Source organism: Gasterosteus aculeatus, chromosome 15, assembly GCF_964276395.1.
Source record: "Gasterosteus aculeatus chromosome 15, fGasAcu3.hap1.1, whole genome shotgun sequence".
Taxonomy (NCBI): Eukaryota; Metazoa; Chordata; class Actinopteri; order Perciformes; family Gasterosteidae; genus Gasterosteus; species Gasterosteus aculeatus.
The window spans coordinates 5,886,223-5,903,936 of NC_135703.1; the positions used below are offsets into that span (position 1 = coordinate 5,886,223).

At 48.1% G+C, this 17,714-nt stretch overlaps 2 protein-coding genes across 5 annotated transcripts in view; one reads left to right on the forward strand and one right to left on the reverse strand.

The window, feature by feature from the left end:
* Nucleotides 1-230: 230 nt before the first annotated feature.
* On the forward strand, nucleotides 231-9,797 carry tgfb3 (transforming growth factor, beta 3). Of its 2 annotated transcripts, XM_040199155.2 has the most exons (8): nucleotides 231-1,010; nucleotides 4,655-4,818; nucleotides 6,079-6,208; nucleotides 6,391-6,498; nucleotides 7,565-7,721; nucleotides 8,123-8,276; nucleotides 8,371-8,536; nucleotides 8,707-9,381. In XM_040199155.2, the coding sequence occupies exons 1-7, from the start codon at nucleotides 665-667 to the stop codon at nucleotides 8,527-8,529; spliced, it is 1,218 nt and encodes a 405-aa protein (XP_040055089.2). In that variant the 5' UTR covers nucleotides 231-664; the 3' UTR covers nucleotides 8,530-8,536; nucleotides 8,707-9,381. The 2 variants fall into 2 exon arrangements, with proteins under 2 accessions (XP_040055089.2, XP_077945983.1); XM_078089857.1 differs by having other exon boundaries at nucleotides 8,371-9,797.
* ttll5 (tubulin tyrosine ligase-like family, member 5) overlaps nucleotides 9,492-17,714 on the reverse strand; it is a 37,712-nt gene continuing 29,489 nt past the window's right edge. For 2 of the 3 annotated variants that reach the window (XM_040199149.2, XM_040199147.2), the window contains exons 29-31: nucleotides 16,649-16,857; nucleotides 13,589-13,656; nucleotides 9,492-10,964 (exon numbers count right to left, since the gene is read on the reverse strand). In XM_040199149.2, the coding sequence (XP_040055083.2) occupies nucleotides 10,912-10,964; nucleotides 13,589-13,656; nucleotides 16,649-16,857 (330 nt within the window). In that variant the 3' untranslated portion in view covers nucleotides 9,492-10,911. Of the gene's footprint in view, nucleotides 10,965-13,588; nucleotides 13,657-16,478; nucleotides 16,535-16,648; nucleotides 16,858-17,714 lie in introns of all 3 variants that reach the window. The other variant, XR_013452803.1, reaches the window with a different exon arrangement.

Below are 17,714 nucleotides of genomic sequence, written 5' to 3' on the forward strand. Positions count from 1 at the left end.
TGGATGAGTTAAATACTTTCCAAGGATTTGTAAAAGTTAACATCCATTTCACACAAAGAAAAACTAAAATAATTCCATTGACAAATCGCTCCAGTGCCTTTGGTTGAGAGCCGCTTTTAGGAAATCGCATTCCGCCCATATTATCAAAAGTCCAAATTAAAAGCTATTTCAGAACAGGACAGATGAAGGGGGCTAAAAGGTTGCCGCCCCCTGCCTTGAAAACGTCACAGCCTGTGACTATAAAGCGCGAGGCGGCGTGCAGCGCGCCGGAGTGAGTTTGAGGCCGGACTGCAGCGGAGGAGCAGAGAGGCGCACTGAGTAGATGCATTGGAGAGACTGAGCTGCGGTGCAGAGATTGGCACACTATAAACTCACGAAGATATTTAAGACGTGCTTGCATGCGATACGGGGGGTAATGAAGAGTAGTATAACGAGTTTGATTGAAGAATTGAGAGTATTTTTTTTTCTTCTCAAAATGGCACGGATTCGCTCCCATGCAAATGCTCACTTTGCAAAGATGACATAGCACTTGAGAAAATGGGATCCCTTCTGGAACAAGACTCACTAACGACCTGAATGAAAAGAGAAAGGGGGATTCTATTCAAATCGGAAATTTTCTTCCTCTTTCACTTGACACCCCTCGTTTGTGAGTAGATAGTGAAATATGAATCTGGGAAATGCGCTTTTGTTTTTCCTCCTTTCAAATTGTGTGACAATGACTCTGTCGCTATCCACGTGCACCACTGTGGACATTGGCCACATCAAGAAAAAGAGAGTGGAGGCGGTCCGGGGACAGATTCTCAGTAAACTGCGGCTGACCAGTCCGCCTCAAACAACAGGTCCAAGTCAGGTACCGTTTCAGGTCCTGGCCCTTTACAACAGCACCAAGGAGCTCATTGAGGAGCTGGGAAGAGAACGCCATCAGAGTTGTGGACAGGATAACACGGAGACTGACTACTATGCCAAAGAGATTTACAAGTTCAACATGATCAATGGTCCGCCGGAAAACAGTAAGTGTGTTGTTTTTAATCATTCTGGTGTGGGGGTTTTTGAGGCTCATCCAAAAGCCACAGAAAATATTGTGGTGTTGAAGTGTGAGCAATTCTGCTTTGCCAGCGCGCCGTACAGCCAACATTGGCTGCCCAAACGTAACCCAAAAGCCCTGTATACCTAATTGTGCGAATCTATGTACACTTCTTCATTCTGGCCTCAGTAACAAAAAAAGGATGCCATTTGAGGTATCACTGTTAAAAACCGGTGTCTAATTTCCCCAGTTTACGCTGAGTGACCTGGTGTCGGTGCCTTTACGCACAGACGCGCCTGCAGTGGAGCGGCGCACGGTGGAGAGGGCAAAGTAAACAGTCTAATTGGAATGAGCACCATTCCTCATACATACCTCACACCAAAGCCATGGGAACTCCAGCCTAAGTCTGACACATTCCTAAGCAGGGAAAATTCTCAGGCAGTTAGGTTTATAGTATTTATTGCCAACTCCAATACCTCATTTCCATTTTCTGGCCGTGAGTTTCCCCAATATTCTTCATGCAGCGTGAGCAGTCTCTCACTTCTATTTCCCCTCTATTTCTCTCCGGTAGCAAGGAGCCGAGTGGCTCTCTCAGTAATGATCTACTTCCCTTGTTCATCCATATTGGTATTTCCTGTATATGGTCCATTGATTGTTCCAGAAAAACAGTGACAGAAGCTAACTTAACTCCAAGCGTTTTTTAAGTGGAGACCGGTTAGTGGACGGTGTTACCATTTTGAAATCAACAGGTGTTTGTGCTGCTGTGACATTAACCAGAGCTTCCGCGTACATCCTGAATCAAATCCATTTCACAGGTCCCACAAAGTGCTTCTGACACTCAAAATACACAGCTCGGGGTTTATCCTCTGGTCAGAGGTAGCGAGAGCTCCCAAAACAAACAGAGGTCCAAGGAGTGCGATCGGTGATGGCCTGGCGCCCGGGACACGCCACGCTGGTCTCATACACTGCAGGCCGTGGCGTGGGCGATGATACGAGACGTGAACTTGACTTACAACGCGCTCTGCGCTAAACAGCTTCTCCAAGAAGTATATTGGGAAATGAAACAAATACGTTGGGATTACATGTGGCTGCATGAAAGGAACATAATGTCTGTCGCCTTGATCATTTTGCCTAGTTCATTCCTGCTGAACACAATGCATTTTTACATTTTACACGTGCTCCGAACTCATTTCCGTAGCCATGACTACAAATGTAGTGGGCATTTGCCATCACTGGCTAAGTCTATTGAGACCTGGCAGCCATATTTCATCTTTTTTCTGGTGCATCAGAAAGTCAATGTGGCACATTATGATCATTAATAAAATACTGTGCAGGGCATTTGATAAAAAGAGAACTAAACTGAATGATGACCTTTGACACAATAAGATTCTGCCATCAACAGCCCAGCACACTGAAGCGTGCCGTTTCAGTGAAATTTCAAGCCAATACTTGACTCAGTGTTTGGTCAGTGAAAAAAAGAGCACTAGCGCTGAGGACAGCAGGGTATCTGAAATATAGGACAGTCGAAGGGTGATGTCATCCGAGCAAACAGAAACAGAGGTCTTTGGCTTGTTCCCAATGCCCCCCCCCCCCCCCCTCCCGCCCATCCCTCCCTCCCTCCCAACTCCCACGCCGGAACCAATTTTTCGCTTCCTCATCCTTAATCAAGTGCGAAAAAAAAAAGTTGTTTTTCAACTTCAGAGCAGAGCTCCGTCCCATTATCTCATCTGCTGCAGGGCCCGAAGCGTCGAAGAATTGGAGACTCCTCCAATACAAAAAGCAGCATTTAAAATCTGTATTATCAAAAGTTTGGACACACTTTTTCACTGAACTGACTGAGAAAATGTGTCCCATGAGACCTAGTAGAAGACTCAGCAGCTGGCTAGCACCTGCTGCCTTGTGCTTCCTATTTCCTTTGTTTACCTCCACAAAGCTCTGGAGGGACTGACATCACGGACGATCCTCCGGGCGAAAGGGCAAAGAGAGGTGATTCTTGAGTTTTTATTTTTGTTTATTTTGTCATGAGGGGATCCCGGACACTGGAGGGCGAGCGTGTGTGTGGGCGGGGCGGGGGAGGAGCTTTACAGCAGCGCTCTTCAAACATCTTCAGTCAAATTATCATTCGTTTTTGAGTTACAGCTTCAATTAATTATCCAATGAAGCTTATTTTTTTACATAAATCTCTGCTTTTCAAACAAGTCAAGCTTATGTCAACATCCTTACACTCTTAAAACATCTGAAAATGGTGGGAGGTCAAATTGCTGAATGTATTTCATTTGATTATGCAAGCAAACCCCCCCTCCACTAACCAACGTGGAACAAATTACCTTTCAGACCCTTGGCGAAAATAAGCCATAATGTGAAATCCACCTAAAACCATTGCAATAGGAAAAATGAGGTCATCCAAAAGGAAACCAAAGACTTGATTAGAATTTCAAATCTCCCCTCAAAGTGGGGCTTTCCACCTCCTGTTGGGGGTGCAGAGGGGTCGGAGGGAGGGGTGAGTAAGGGGAGGAAAGGGCTACTGAGGTTTCCTCCTTATAGATTGTGTGGAAACACTGGGCAGATATCTGGCTGGAGACGAATGCTGAAAAAGGTCACCTATAAATAGGGAAAGTTGAAAAAAACAAACATTGTGGAAATATGAGCTAATGACCTGGAGGACTCTGAAATAGGATAATGGGCAAAACGAAGTACAGATACTTGGAGATCTGCAAGTTCCTTTTGCGTGACACAAAACCACCGATCCAAAGGTGCAATGCCCCTTTCAGCCACCAGCGAATCCGAGGCTCGGTAATAAAATTGAAACTTTGGGTAATATATTAGCAATGGCTTGGCCGTAAACGACTGTTTCCATTTGGCCCGTAAAAAGTTTGCTTTGTGCCTGTTTTGCTCAAACGCTGCATGTGCTCGGCCTGTAAAAAAATAACAAACTGTTCTACAGTGTTGCGGTGTAAGAAAAAAGTGGGACGGTTTCAACGCATCGCTGAGGAACGTAGCGGACTCAGCAGAAGGCCGGCGTTCCCACACCGATGTCGACAGCAAGTCGCTGCTTGTCAAGCGTGCACTTAGTCGCCCTCCTGGGTCACGTGGCGCGTGAGGCCCACATCGTTCCTATGGCTCCGGGGGAATACTTGGCCCGCGGCCGGGTCCCCCTGTCGGAGCACCTGTTGGGAGGAAGGAGGAGGAGGAGGAGGAGCAGCGCCCCGCCGTCCCACTGCGGCCCGGCTCCACCACCACATGGGACATTTGGTTTTCATTTCATGACTTCGGCTTGTTGCTAACGCGGACCACGCAAAGTACAAGCAGATGGTCGGTGGTAACGGCCAAACTCTCCAAATAGTAAAAACAAATCATAATAAGGGCTTGCTTTTATCTGCAAACTATATAAACTCGTAGAGGGGAATCCTCTGAAAAAAGGTTTATCGATAATGAGGAGAATGTCCATTTCTGGAAGGAAAATTGTGGAAAATTGGCTTTAACAACGTGATCACTTGGAGGTAACAGATGTGTAAGAGTTTAAAGGGATTCTGAAAAAAGAAAACAACGAGAGTCTGATCTATTTTTAAAGGAGATATTAAAAGCCTCTTTAAAGCCGCCGTTAAGTCATCCTTTCCACTTTACCTGCAGATGACCTCCCCTACTGCCCCAAGGGCATCACCTCCAAGGTATTCCGCTTCAACGTCTCCACCATGGAGAAGAACTCCTCCAACTTATTCCGGGCCGAGTTTCGAGCCCTGCGGATCCCCAACGCCGGCGCCAAGAGAAACGAGCAGAGGATTGAGCTCTACCAGGTGTGTGAACCGACCGCTCATTTCCACCGCTATCGGCTCCCGGCGTTCATGTGCTCTATTTCTTCTCAGAAGGCCTGCGTAGGTCAGCTAGAAAGATGAGATGAAAAGATGAAAACTTCCTCTCTCCTCTTTTTATGCGCTGATCATTATTCCATGTGCTTAGTCTCAAATGCATTCTACATTAGCACAACGTCAAGAGCTTCACAGCCATCTACTCCCCTTTGTTTTTCAAACTGCACCTGCATTCGTGTCTTTATGAGCATTTCTTGTGGTAGAGCGAGCATCTGTAAGATGTCTGCGTGTGTGTGTGTGTGTGTGTACGCAAGATTGGATTTGTCTTTTCTTTTCGGATTCCTCATTAATCTCCCGTGAGACACTCAGAGTAATGATCGGGTTCCAACACTTCCTGCCAGGGAGACAAGCGTCTCCGGACCGCGTTCTGCCTCTGAGGCAAAGCTCCGGCCAGCGCCGAACGCAGACTGTCGGGGGGCCGTCGAATCGTTTCCAGGGGGGCCCAAGGGGGGAGATAAAGGCAGGGTCACCCGCCGGGGGAGTAAACGGAGCCGCTCGCTCGCCCCCACACTTTTGAGAACGAGAGTTGATTGGCAGAGGGCTGACTCGGGGCCCCTCGTTCCCACAGGAAGACAGATTAGATGCCGACAATGTTCAGGAACCTGGTTATCCAGAGCACTGCTGGTGGGGCTCACCACCCAAACACACACGTCTCTCCATACAGATAAACACCTTTGTTCAGACGGGTGCTGATGGAGATAGGAATGTCTGGACCACGGTTGCTGCATTTTCCACCGTCAGGTTTGTACATTCGGGGGGCCTTCGGCATGATAACACAGCCGGTAAACAGGAGGGATGTACCTGGCGAGCCCCGCCTTTCTTGGAACCTTTGCACGCGGCATCCGGGGAGCCCGGCGAAGGCGCAAGTTCAAACCGCCGACACAAAGGACGGCCAGGTTCTCGTTGGCAGGAGGGCAACGCAGCAAGCATTAACTTGCTAAAAAAGGGGATATCAACAGGAGTCACTTTTTCCATGAAGAGTAGACATTTGGCCCGAGGCATCCTGGAGAGTCTGGCTCAGACAGACAGCTCTGGTTCTGTGTGTGTGTGTGTGTGTGTGTGTGTGTGTGTGTGTGTGTGTGTGTGTGTGTGTGTGTGTGTGTGTGTGTGTGTGTGTGTGTGTGTGTGTGAAAGAAAGAAAGAAGGAGAGTTTATGCAGCTGGGTCACATTTTCATCTTTCCTCGCAGATCCTCCAGAAAGACGACCCCAAAGCCAAACAGCGCTACATTGGGGGCAAGAATGTCCTGACCAAGGGAACTGCTGAGTGGGTGTCCTTCGATGTCACAGAGACAGTGAGAGAGTGGCTGATGTACAGACGTGAGTGGGACACGACTAGTTGTTGTTTTTTCTTCTGTTTTTTTCTTGCATCGCTCCTTAATATCACACACTGCCAAATAGCAATGAGGCGCTAGAGGTCAGGTTCCTTCCAAATGAAGCAAAACGGCCTGAGGAGAAAATGTCAGCTCCTCACATCCCTCGGCTCTCGTTTTCGTCCTCAGAGACCAACCTCGGCATGGAGATCAGCGTACATTGTCCCTGCCACACTTTCAGGCCCAACGGGGACATCATCGAGAACGCCAATGAGGTGCTGGAGGTCAAGTTCAAAGGTGAGAATACGTTTGATACCTCTACGATGTGAAATTAGTTTCAAATTGTTTGCAGCAGCCAACCTTTTGTTTTTCTGAAAGATTGTTCAAATTTAAATGTAGGTATCATGGAGCTGTTCTTCAGATCCAATCAGACACATTTATGTAAACCTACAGTATGTGTGGAATATAATGATATGACTAGAATATATATTTAAAACAAGCTCTAAGGCAGGGCTAACATTTATATGAAAAATAAGTTCTAAAAAATACAAATGCTAATAGTTACAGATAAATGGATGAGTTCTTAGCTGACAAATTCAGTGGGACATTTGTTTCATGTAATTTACTGCCAAACTAAATGTATGTATGGGTGTTTATTTAGTCTTTTATTGTGCTGTTCTAGTCTGGAGCAGACTTTCCTACAATGAATGAGAATCTGGTCAGCGGTTATAAAACAATAACATCCACAATACGGTCTAAAAAAAAAGTTCCCTTTCATCTGGTCACCAACATGTTCCTCCAGCAGCAATAACTATCGAGGTCTTGTTGGTTAGATAATGGGTTTCCTTTCTAAGATGAGGAGAGAGACGCCGAGCATGGGAACGCAAATCGATCTGCTATCTCACTTAGCACCGGGGCCCCCGGGCCCTCGGCCCTGGGAAACACTCCCGACTGACTTGGCCGCAAGGAATGTGCTGCCACGGCGCTCAGACGCTTGGCCCCGAAATTAAAGAGGGGCGTACGTATCCGACAGCAGCATCCCTCCCTCCCTCTCTCTCTCTCTCTCTCTCTCTTGAGATATCCACTGCTTTAGCTATCAGCGGCAGATCGGATGAGCAGACGCAGGCCCGGAGGGGGGGAGGGGGGCTTGAGGCCAGTGGTGAATAAGGAAAAGGGTGAAAAAGTGAGCCAAAAATGAGCGAAGCCCTTCCTGCTTATTACGGGATCCTCCTGTAAAAAGCTACAGCTGACGACGCTGATCGGAGTTGAGATGCTGGTTTCCGCTCCGAGGCGTCTTTGCGGCCCTCAACAAATCTGCAGTTTTCCTCGGTGTCCCGCAGACTTAAGTGACTGTCTCCTGCAGGTACGGAGGCGGACTATGACGATCTGAGCCGTGTGAAAAAACAAAAGGAGCAGCTCTACCCCCACCTCATCCTCATGATGCTGCCCCCCCACAGGCTGGATGCCCAGTTCTCCTCGCGCAGGCGGAAGCGGGCGCTCGACACCAATTACTGCTTCAAGTAAGACACATCTCCTTGGCCCTGGTGCAAGACGAGTACGTGGGCATTGAACACGCCGAATGCGCTTGTTAATCACGCAGACGAGCATGACAGAGGTATTATCCGACACAAGTCTGAATCCGTCCCAGCACCAGCAAACGCCACCTCCCCTCACACGCCGTCTCCTCAGGTCTGGGTTTCCTCCGTCAGGCTGACAAGCATCACCAAAGACACCTGGGCCGACTCCAAGGAGGGAAAATAAGGGCACGCCTAAGGGTGGAATTTCTGAACTCCTCTCTCATCTTTGGCCGTGTGCCCGTCGGGGAGAGAAAAAAATGTATACAACTGTTAAAAAATGCTTGTTATTTGTGGAAGTTAATCCTGTGAGCATAATTCCCCCTCTGTCCTCTCTTGTGTCGCAGCAATTACGAGGAGAACTGCTGTGTACGCCGGCTATTTATTAATTTCCGGCAGGATTTGGGCTGGAGGTGGATCCATCAGCCTGAAGGGTACTACGCTAACTTCTGCTCCGGCCCGTGTCCTTACCTGCGCAGCGCGGACACCACCCACAGCTCGGTGAGACAAACGCACGTTGCGTTGGTGGGTCTATTCGGGGCGGGAAACGCTCTCCGCTGATCCTCGATCTCCCTTTGGACTCTTTCTTCCACAGCTGCTGAGCCTGTACAACACCCTAAACCCCGAAGCGTCCGCCTCGCCCTGCTGCGTCCCTCAGGACCTGGAGCCCCTCACCATCCTCTACTACGTGGGTCGCTCCCCTAAAGTCGAGCAGCTCTCCAACATGGTCGTCAAGTCCTGCAAGTGCAGCTAAACTTCGGGTGGGTTTCAAGGGGGGGGGGTGGGCGGGGTGGGGGTGAGACGTGAAGGCCTCCCAGCGCGACTCAGGGGGAGCGGGTGTGAGGGGTTGACTTTGCCCTACAAAGAGTACCTCCAACCCCTGCTTCAGCCCTGCCTGAGCTCTCTCTCTCCCTCCCTCTCTCTCTCTCAGCCTTTGAATAAAAAGATGCACTCCACCCGCAATCATTGGCAGCATTTACCGAGAAGACCTGTCAAGCACCACTCCACCAACAGCACTCTCAAACCCATCAGACCTCTTCCCTGTCCATCGCTTTTTGCATTTTTTTTTTTTTTACTCCAGCATTTTGAACAGCCAGGTACCTCAGTGCTCCATCGCAGGAAGAACAGAACAATAGTTGCCTTTCAAAGACATAAAACGATGGCAGTCGAAAGGAGAACACGCCGAACGGGGTGAAACTGAAGCGATCGTTTGTCGAGAGCAAACAAATCCTTCGGCTCTGACGCACGCGGGACGCCTTCGAATGTTTGATGCTGGAAACTGACGCCGCGCACGCCACAGCGCCACCGCAGCGGTTGTTTGGGGTTGAGATGCTGTTGAATTAAAATTACCCTTGAAAAAAAAAAAAGAAAATGCTGGAAACCAATCTTTAATTGAAATGATATATTTCCATGGTTCTATGTTTACCTCTGTAAGACGACACGATGGTGATTCCAGGGATTGTTTTTGTGTTTTAAGTGCAGCCTTTCTGTTGTATGAGACGACGTATGTCACTAAGTGAACACTTAACTAGATCACAAACTGTAAATTTTTTTCCTATTACTCTTGGAAACACCTTTTTTTTTTAATTAAAAATGTTGGATAGAATTGTTCTAATTTCATTATTGCTGGAGTGTTTTTGTTTAGTATTAGTATTATAGAGCATTTCCAGTGTGCAGTGTGTGTGTGTGGTGAACAAATACAATACGATCAGCACGTTTGATGTTATCTACGTATTCATTTTAACGTTGTTCAATACCGATGATTCCAAAAATAGTACAATTCCATGCATGTGTGTTGTACACAATCAGTGACAAAACAGAGTAAACGATCTGACTGTAAACAAGTTTGTATCACCACAGAAGACCATACGCATTGATTTTGACTCTGCTGTTGGATACATCGTGCACTGGCATTAAGTAGTAAATCAACCAGATTGAGTTTAACATCATCACCAAAAAAACAATACAATTTAATTAAAACAGTTCTGTGTTACTGCATTAAAAACTACTGTACAAAAGCACTATGATGATAATCACCAGTTGATATGACAAAAACATGCATGACATTCAAGTATCACGCTCAAAGTCATCACAAATATTCAGAATCCTTTGATATACAACACAAATGCTTTTATTCTATCAACACACCCTGAGTTAACTCGCTAAACGGTCACAATCAACAGAATGTCCACATGAGCATCGGCCTCTGAGAGCAATATTAACCTTCATCGTAGTTAATGCTGTGTGTGTCTTGATGCCTCGAGCTACAGAAATGGACAAAAAGGCTGTTTGGTTGATCATTTACAGTAAATAGTAATTACTGACGCTTTTTTAGTCTACAAAACAATATTAAATTTGGTCCATCCAAAGAAAACAACATCGACATCCCAACAATTGAGAGGAATAATCACAGTTGGAATCACATCCAACTGTATTCTAATTTTGATCTACAACTTAACCATCCCCGTGAACAGGGAACGAGGCAGGAGCCAATCGTATCGAGGATGCTATAACTACCCACATCCTTGGACACAACGTGTACGATTGGAAACAACTTGTCTCCGAACGAGGACCTGGAGCTGGACTGTCCGAGTCCTCTCATCATAGAAGCTTCTCTTGCGTGCTTGTCTGTTTGTTGAACTTTTCAGGAAGATAAAATCTCCCCGAGCGGCTGGCTGCGCACATGCTGCTGCATGAGCAAACACCTAAAGGTTGAATCAAATGCCAACCGGGGCATTGACGAACCAGCTGCTGAAGGCTATCTGTCAGTGAAATCTCCGGCGGTATCGGTGGCATGGAGAGAATGAGGGCGGACAACTGCAGGGACGTGTGAGAGTAGCCAGAGGGAGCGAGGGGAGGTCGAGGAGGAGCTGAAAAGGCAAAACCAATGTTGAGCTGAGCAAATAAAACCCCAACCTGCATCACAGCCGGGGGGGGTTCCTGGCCTGGAAGACTGTCCTCCTGCAAGTGGCTGCATCGTTGGGACATTCGATAGGACCCTGTTAGATAGTCTAGTGATGCTTCCATCTGTTGCTTTTGTCCTTTCCCAAAATACACCTCTGCGAGGACGCGGTTACATGCAGAGACACCTGTCAGGCCAGCAGAGGGGCGGGACGGGCCGCTGGTCGCTTTCATGTCATCTGTGGCCAGGCTCCTGGCCCTGGAACAGATCGCCGTACGCAGAAAGACCTTGGGAATCAATAGATGAAAGTAACATTTATGAGCAGGGATAGAATGGCGTCAGAAAGTTTCCCCCCCCACCACAGCCCCCCGTGTGTGCACAGACAAAAGTGTCACGGTCAAACCTAAAAGAGCTTTGCGGTGAAAACCCTGCCGGTGAGATGTTTTGTTGATGTTTCAAACTTTTGGTCCAGCAGATCTGCTCCGTCATCTCCGCGCTTCGCCTTTTGTCTGACTCTTCCCTCATTCTAAACCGCCCACCCCCCCCCTCCCTCCCCCGGCCCTCGCCCTGTTCCCGCTACTCATCCTATCTGCTGGCTGGAGGCCAGGCATCCGGTAGAAAAGGCATTCCGAGTACGGTTAGAGTTGCACTGTTCGTGCTCCCAAACAGTATTTCCTTTCATTCCCTCCCTGCACACCCTGTTTATTTTGGTGCTCTTTTACGTCGTGGGGCCTGCCTGACTAACGGGAAAACGAAAACATCTCCCCGACTTCAAATCCGATGACACGGCTGCTGCATGCATATATTGTCCCTTGCGTGTCCCTCTCCCAAAAAGACACTTAGAACTAAAAATGACGGAAGAAAATGGTCAATAGTCAGTGGCAAAGAATAATCGCATAAGCAGTTGCCTCACATAAATATTCAACAGCATCGCTTCAGATCAAACTCACATCATACGTAGGAAAATGGATGAGTACCAATAACTACCTTCCTTTCTCAACAGGCCAGCACACAGTGTTATTTTGATAGAGGGAGACCCGAGCTATCCGCCCTAACATGCTGATCACAAGTGCAGCCTTCATTTCAGTCTAAATCTCCCCAGTCACCAGCTGTTGAGCCCCGAGATCTCCAAGGGAAGCGTTGTAAAACATATGTGGTCCATATAATCTACGTTTGCAAGCTACGATCGGTCCACATCAAAACCCTTCCTTCATCTCATGTCAAAAAATGAGCACAGAAGAAGAAGGGGAAAAAAAGGGGAATAGGGTGAGGCAGCAGGAAGAGTTTTCACAGAATAAAGGGGGAGTTGTGCGAGCAAAGAGAGGAAAGGAGATTAAGAGAGCGCACCAGAGAGAGGGAGACAAAGGGAGGGTGTGATTAATGACGGTTGACAGCTGATCATAGAGAATGCTCTGCGTTTGGACCCGCTCTAACTCCCTGTCAGAGTCAATCAGGGGACCTCAGTCATCTCGCTACAAAGGTGCACCGGGCAGGCAGAAAGACCTGACGCACTCCGGAGCTCCACAAAGGCTGTTCCCCCCCCCTCCAACAACACCCTCCTCCCTCCAGCACAGCCCACTGAGCCCCCCCGTCGCATTCTGACAGCATGGTTCAACCTGCCTTGCTAGCCGGTTTTCGGTACGGGGACATTTTTTTTATTTCTTCTTTTTCAGTTCAGACACTTTTTTTTGGGGAGTTAAGGGCAAAGCTTCTCCCCAAACTCTTTGAGCCCCGAGCGACGGAAAAAATGCACGCACGAAATTCAGAAGCTTCTCCCAACGGATCCAGTTACAGTAATTGATGAGTTTATAAGATGTTTGTTAACTTAAGCCAGCCTTTCAGAGTTTCGGGGGGGAAGACGGAGGACGAAAAGAAGGGCTCTGGTCACAGACACACGGCACTGAATTTGGGGTGGGTGGGAGTGAGGGTGAGGGTCTGGTGTGGGTGGGGTTACTGGGTGGTGCACAGCTACTGTGTTATTCCAAAAAACCGAGGGACCGTCTTGACTGTGGGACCCACGTGATGTGATGAATGGTATGAGTTGCTAATGCTAATGTATAGTGGGTCTATGGAAAAAGCTCTTGATCAGGCAAACAGATGTGTGCATCAGCGCAAACTGCCTAATATCACTGTTACTGCAATAAGCTCGACACTTTGCTCAGGGTGGAAAGAGTTGTGGAAATAGGGCAGGACGGCGGAGCGCACGTGAGTGCACGCAACCACAACTGCAGTGCATTACTCATAATGCACTTAACAAAGACTGAGCTACATTTTTCATTCTCTCAGTGTGATTTCTGGGGTACAACTGGACGGCCCTTTTGGCGGACAGACAGTGATTACGACTGCATAGGAATGACCAACAGATGGGAACGCTCGAGCTGTTCCCATCACTGGATCTCATTAGAAAAGAAAGATGTCATCAGTGCAATGCCTCTTTATCTTTCTGTGGTAATCTGACCTCTACTGTTGGACCAGTACAAAAAATATGATCAAATGGCAAATTGCAGCACTGCTGAGTTTGTTTATGCCTGTTGAGGTCCGGCTGTTTTGGGTAGAAACCTTAAAGTGGATTATGACACAAGTCATAGGACATGATAGCAAATAAAACCTCATTTGGACAAATTCCAACAATGTTGTAATCAAAGTTTTGACATTATTTACCATTAAGTGATAGAGTTATCTCTTGCAGTGTGCAGAATACATTCATCTATGCAACAAAACCACTGAGCGGGCTAAAGCCGGCTAAAAATATCCAGTGGTGTGTATCAGTCGTCCGTGGGGAATGTCCACTATGCCTGGCTGTGGTCGGGGACACTGGCATAGAGAGGGGCACAACTTCCAACCCGCCCGACGACTGCAGCACCGACCCAAGGTGCACCGAGTGTGTGTAGAACTGCAGCATCAGACCCACCTGTTTTACCACAGATGGCTTCGTAGACCACATGCTGGCCACTGGATGAACTCTCTGCGGACGTCTGCCTGTTAAAAAGAAAAAGACACAATTAGTGTCTGTGATGTTGTTCCCAGAGGTGTCATTCATACCAAAACAAACGCTATCTGAAAAGGGACGCTCATCCCCACAGCACGGGTCAACCGATTGATCCCGATGCATTAGCGCCGAAAATCCAAACCAGTAGATAGCAGCTGAAAACCGTGGCAACTTGTGAGTCATAGTCTGATAGGAGAGAAAGCTCTCCGTGTGTGTGTGTGTGTGTGTGTGTGTGTGTGTGTGTGCGGCCATGGGAGGCTGGTGTGTGTGGGAGCGAAGTGTTTGCTGAGTGCCTCTCATGAGCTATTGTGACAAGACGGGCCAAATTCCAGCTCCTTGTCGTGGGTGATTGTTGTGGGGATTGCTGACTGTGTGCACCTGAGGGCAATGGCTGCAGGCACAGAAGGGGTTCACGCGGCCTTTCTTCCCGGGGGGGGGGACAGTCCATACCGTAGTGTGTATTTGTCTCAGTGTGCAGATCATAGATGTGGATTATATTGCTTTTTTTTTTCAAACAAGCAGACAACAAAAACAGTGTTTTGAAAGAATAAACCATTATAAGCCCCGTTGAAGCGCAGCGCGGGAGCAGACACGTCTGTAACTTCATACGTTAAATCTGCTAAGCATTTTTTTTTTTTTAGGGGGAACAATAAATAAAGCTTAGCTAGCATTAACCTCTCGCCCCATAACAGCAACCTGCCAAAGGAGCATTAACAAGGTAATGAGGGTACACACTGCCTCCTTGTAAGGGACTGCACAGTTGTTCTTTCATACCATTACACAACCACAAATAGAACTGGCCCACTTTAAGCGTGGCATACCTTCGACAGGAAGCAACCCCTTTCACATCGAAAAGGGGGGGGGGGAGAAAACTTGACCTCTGGGTTTTTCACATCACTCTTTTTGTCAATAGTCTAAACTCTGTCACTTTCGAGAGCCGGGCAGCGGCCAGAAACACCGCGGCTGAGGAGAAAATCGGAACTGGCCGTACGCACGGATGAAACGTGAACCTGAAAGTAAAAGAATATTTCGCACTGCTCGCAGAGAGCGCGAGAGTCCTCGTGTAAACATGGCCGATGTGCTGCTTTTTGTGTATTCAGGTAACTAGCATGTCGTAATGATGTTATTCGGGTTGACCAAAGGGGATAAAGTTTAACCATAAACACACTTTTGGCCGCTTCCGTGTGTATACGGCATCCTGCGAAAAAACCACTACTGTTGTGGCTGGTTAATAGGGAGTGAGAGCAGCAGCAGGGCTGACATTAATGGTGGCGCTGTAATTGTCACCCTATTAGTAATGCCACACGACAGCCCGGGTTTCCGCAGTTACGGCCTGCGTCTAGCCGAAACCTCACAAACAAAATACCAAACAGGCTCATTTACTTGTGTTACAAATTGCTCCTTTCAAAGCCTTCCCTGAAGTTATACCACATTGCGTCCTCGCAGCCCCTCCACTCGGCAGCTGTGGTATGTTGATGGACCAGAGAGCCCTGCCCTGCTGAGAGGATACCAACGGGAAGCACATTCGCCTCAAGCAAGTGTAACGCATGTCGGGGGAGCGTGGAAATCAAAGGCATCGCCGCTCTTTGCCGAGGTCCGTTCAGCATCGGTTGATCTTCAGTTAAAGGTTAATGCTGACAGCAGATTGAGAAGACGTTGATCGGACGGCACTGCAGGATTTTGACTTCCTTCCCTAAACAAGTACGGAAACCGTCTGTCGGGGAGGATCAGGGGCGTATTGCTCAGTGGAGCACCAGGTGAGGCCACGGCTGGTACATTCGTATTGAGCAGCGTTTTTTAAATTCAGCAACTGATTGGAAGAAGGAGTTTGGATGGCGGGATGACCTCGAGCTGTTTGAATACACCTGGCAGAGTACTTCTGTGATAAGTCCACACTGGGATGCATTTCAGATGTGCCTCAATAACAGAGGTATTGTGTTGCCCCTAAAATGAGCGCTGGAAATAAAAGGGAAGCGACTTATTATCCCCCTTATTTTCTCCTGGACTGAGTTCCCCTTTTTCGCTGTCATTTTTTCTCCTCCCCTCTCTTTATTCTTTTCTCCATTGTTTCCATCTGTGCATTTTTTGTCCCTGAAGCTTCCGTTTTTCCCACACTCTCCCGTGTCACACCGGTCGACCACAAAAATGCAGGAGAGAGGAGAGTGTGAGGGGGCTCTGGAATTCCACAAGCAGAGGGTAAACACGGCAACTGCCAGGAAGACGCACACACGCACACACACACACACACACAGGAGCAAACACAGCACCTCCCCGGCCGCCCTAACCTATTCTGCAACCCCTGCGCCGCGCCCCTGCCCTCTTAACTCCTCGCCTGCCAGCTACAGTCGGTCCAGTCAGGTATGATGACTGAACGTAACACGTCAGCAGGGCTTCGCTCACTTCTACTGCAACTCACACCGCTTAGATTGTCGGGAGACCGGAAAGAGTCGCAATGAATGAATTCAATTAGTTTCGTGGCAAAGAGCCACGGCAACTGGGAAACAAACGATTTGCTGTTGTCGTGTCATTTGGCCAAATTTAGGGGGAAATAGTTCAGCTTTTCAGCCCCACTTCCCTCCTTTCCTGTCATTTTCCCTTCTGCGCTCCTCCGCTTATCTCCAAACCAAACAGAAATGAAACGGCGCTCGGAGCCCAGGGGCCCTTCGACTTAACCACGTTCTGTTTACAGTTCAGGCAGAAATCAGGCCTGTGATCACGTTGTTTACTGAACAGGCAGATACACCCGGCGGGCCAAACGAGTACTCCACATATGTAACTCGCATTATTATGAGGCGTATCCCCTTTAACTCACCGATGCCATGCGCTAGGTCTCAATCCACAGGCAGCGGCCAATCAAATGCCGACGCCCTGCAATCACCGAGTGGGGGTGTAAATTACACGGCGACTCTGTCAAACTCTCAGCTGACGTCGCCGTATCGCCGGGAGTCAGAAAGAATCAGGACTTAATTTGGCCGCTCTTACTTGATGAGGCGCTTTGTTGCCGTTTTCCTGATCCGACCCTCTCGGGCACTGCTGGGTGGCTTCGGGGCGAGAGCAGGACGGGCAGAGGTTTGAATGTGGCTGTGGCCGTGACTGGGATTGGACCCGACATGAAAGCCGGACGGAGGGCAGCCGGATGAGGGTTTGGGAGGCTGGGCGTGAGGAGTGTCGGTCTGGTCTGGGAATTGAGCCTAAGGAAGAAGAAAAACAACAGTTGTTCAAGGTTAGTTTTATGGAGCCGCTGGATGTGCTTTCATCAACTCTGTTTGCAGTTGTAGTTTAAAGAGCATTAACACGTATGATAGAGCTGCTAGTACTGTAAGAGGAGCACTTGTGACTAATCATCGATCAACTATTGGTTACCACAGTGGGACAAAGCACTGCTGAGATCAGCAAGACATTCGGGATTGTTCATTTACCTTCGTTAAAAAAAACAATGAGATCAAAATCATCAAAAGAAGTGACATCAGCAGCAACGTAGCAATAGAATACTTTATTGGCTTTTGAGAATGACAAAGTGTCAATTATGCCAGGTTTCATATTCTAAATGTGGTGACACGATTCCGTGAGCAGCAGGAAGAGCAAGCACATCGAGATTGGGGTCGATCGTGGGGGGGAAAAAAATGGAGTCTCTGACCACTTCGGTGAAATGTGAATTTGTGCAGATTTATAGATGCCATCCAGTATCAAAACAACACCATTGCAGTTGGCTGCACTAAAAAGCAAATTCTTCACGTTATTTATTTGTTTATAAAAGACCTCTGCAAAGGCTTGGGAAGGGGTGGGGGAATGGGGGGGGATACTATTTTCTTTTTGACATAATAATGTATTGCTACATTTCACTCGGCCCTTGAAGTGCCGGTGAATGCTTTGCGTACATTCCTTCCACATCTCACGTCAATACTATTTGCTCTGCCGCTTTATACGGCTATCTAACCGGCCGATGGTTTTCCAGCCTCACAGTTCAAAGGGCCGGCCGCGTGACAGAGGGATATCTGATGAAACGTGTGTGTGTGTGTGTCGATAAATGAGAAGCGGAGTTTCCAGG

Coding starts and splice junctions, on each gene's coding strand:
- tgfb3 (XM_078089857.1), top strand. CDS start 665: ATGAATCTGGGAAATGCGCTTTTGTTTTTCCTCCTTTCAAATTGTGTG. Junction 7,722..8,122: donor GACACCAATTACTGCTTCAA/GTAAGACACATC, acceptor CTTGTGTCGCAG/CAATTACGAGGAGAACTGCT. Junction 8,277..8,370: donor CGGACACCACCCACAGCTCG/GTGAGACAAACG, acceptor TTTCTTCCACAG/CTGCTGAGCCTGTACAACAC.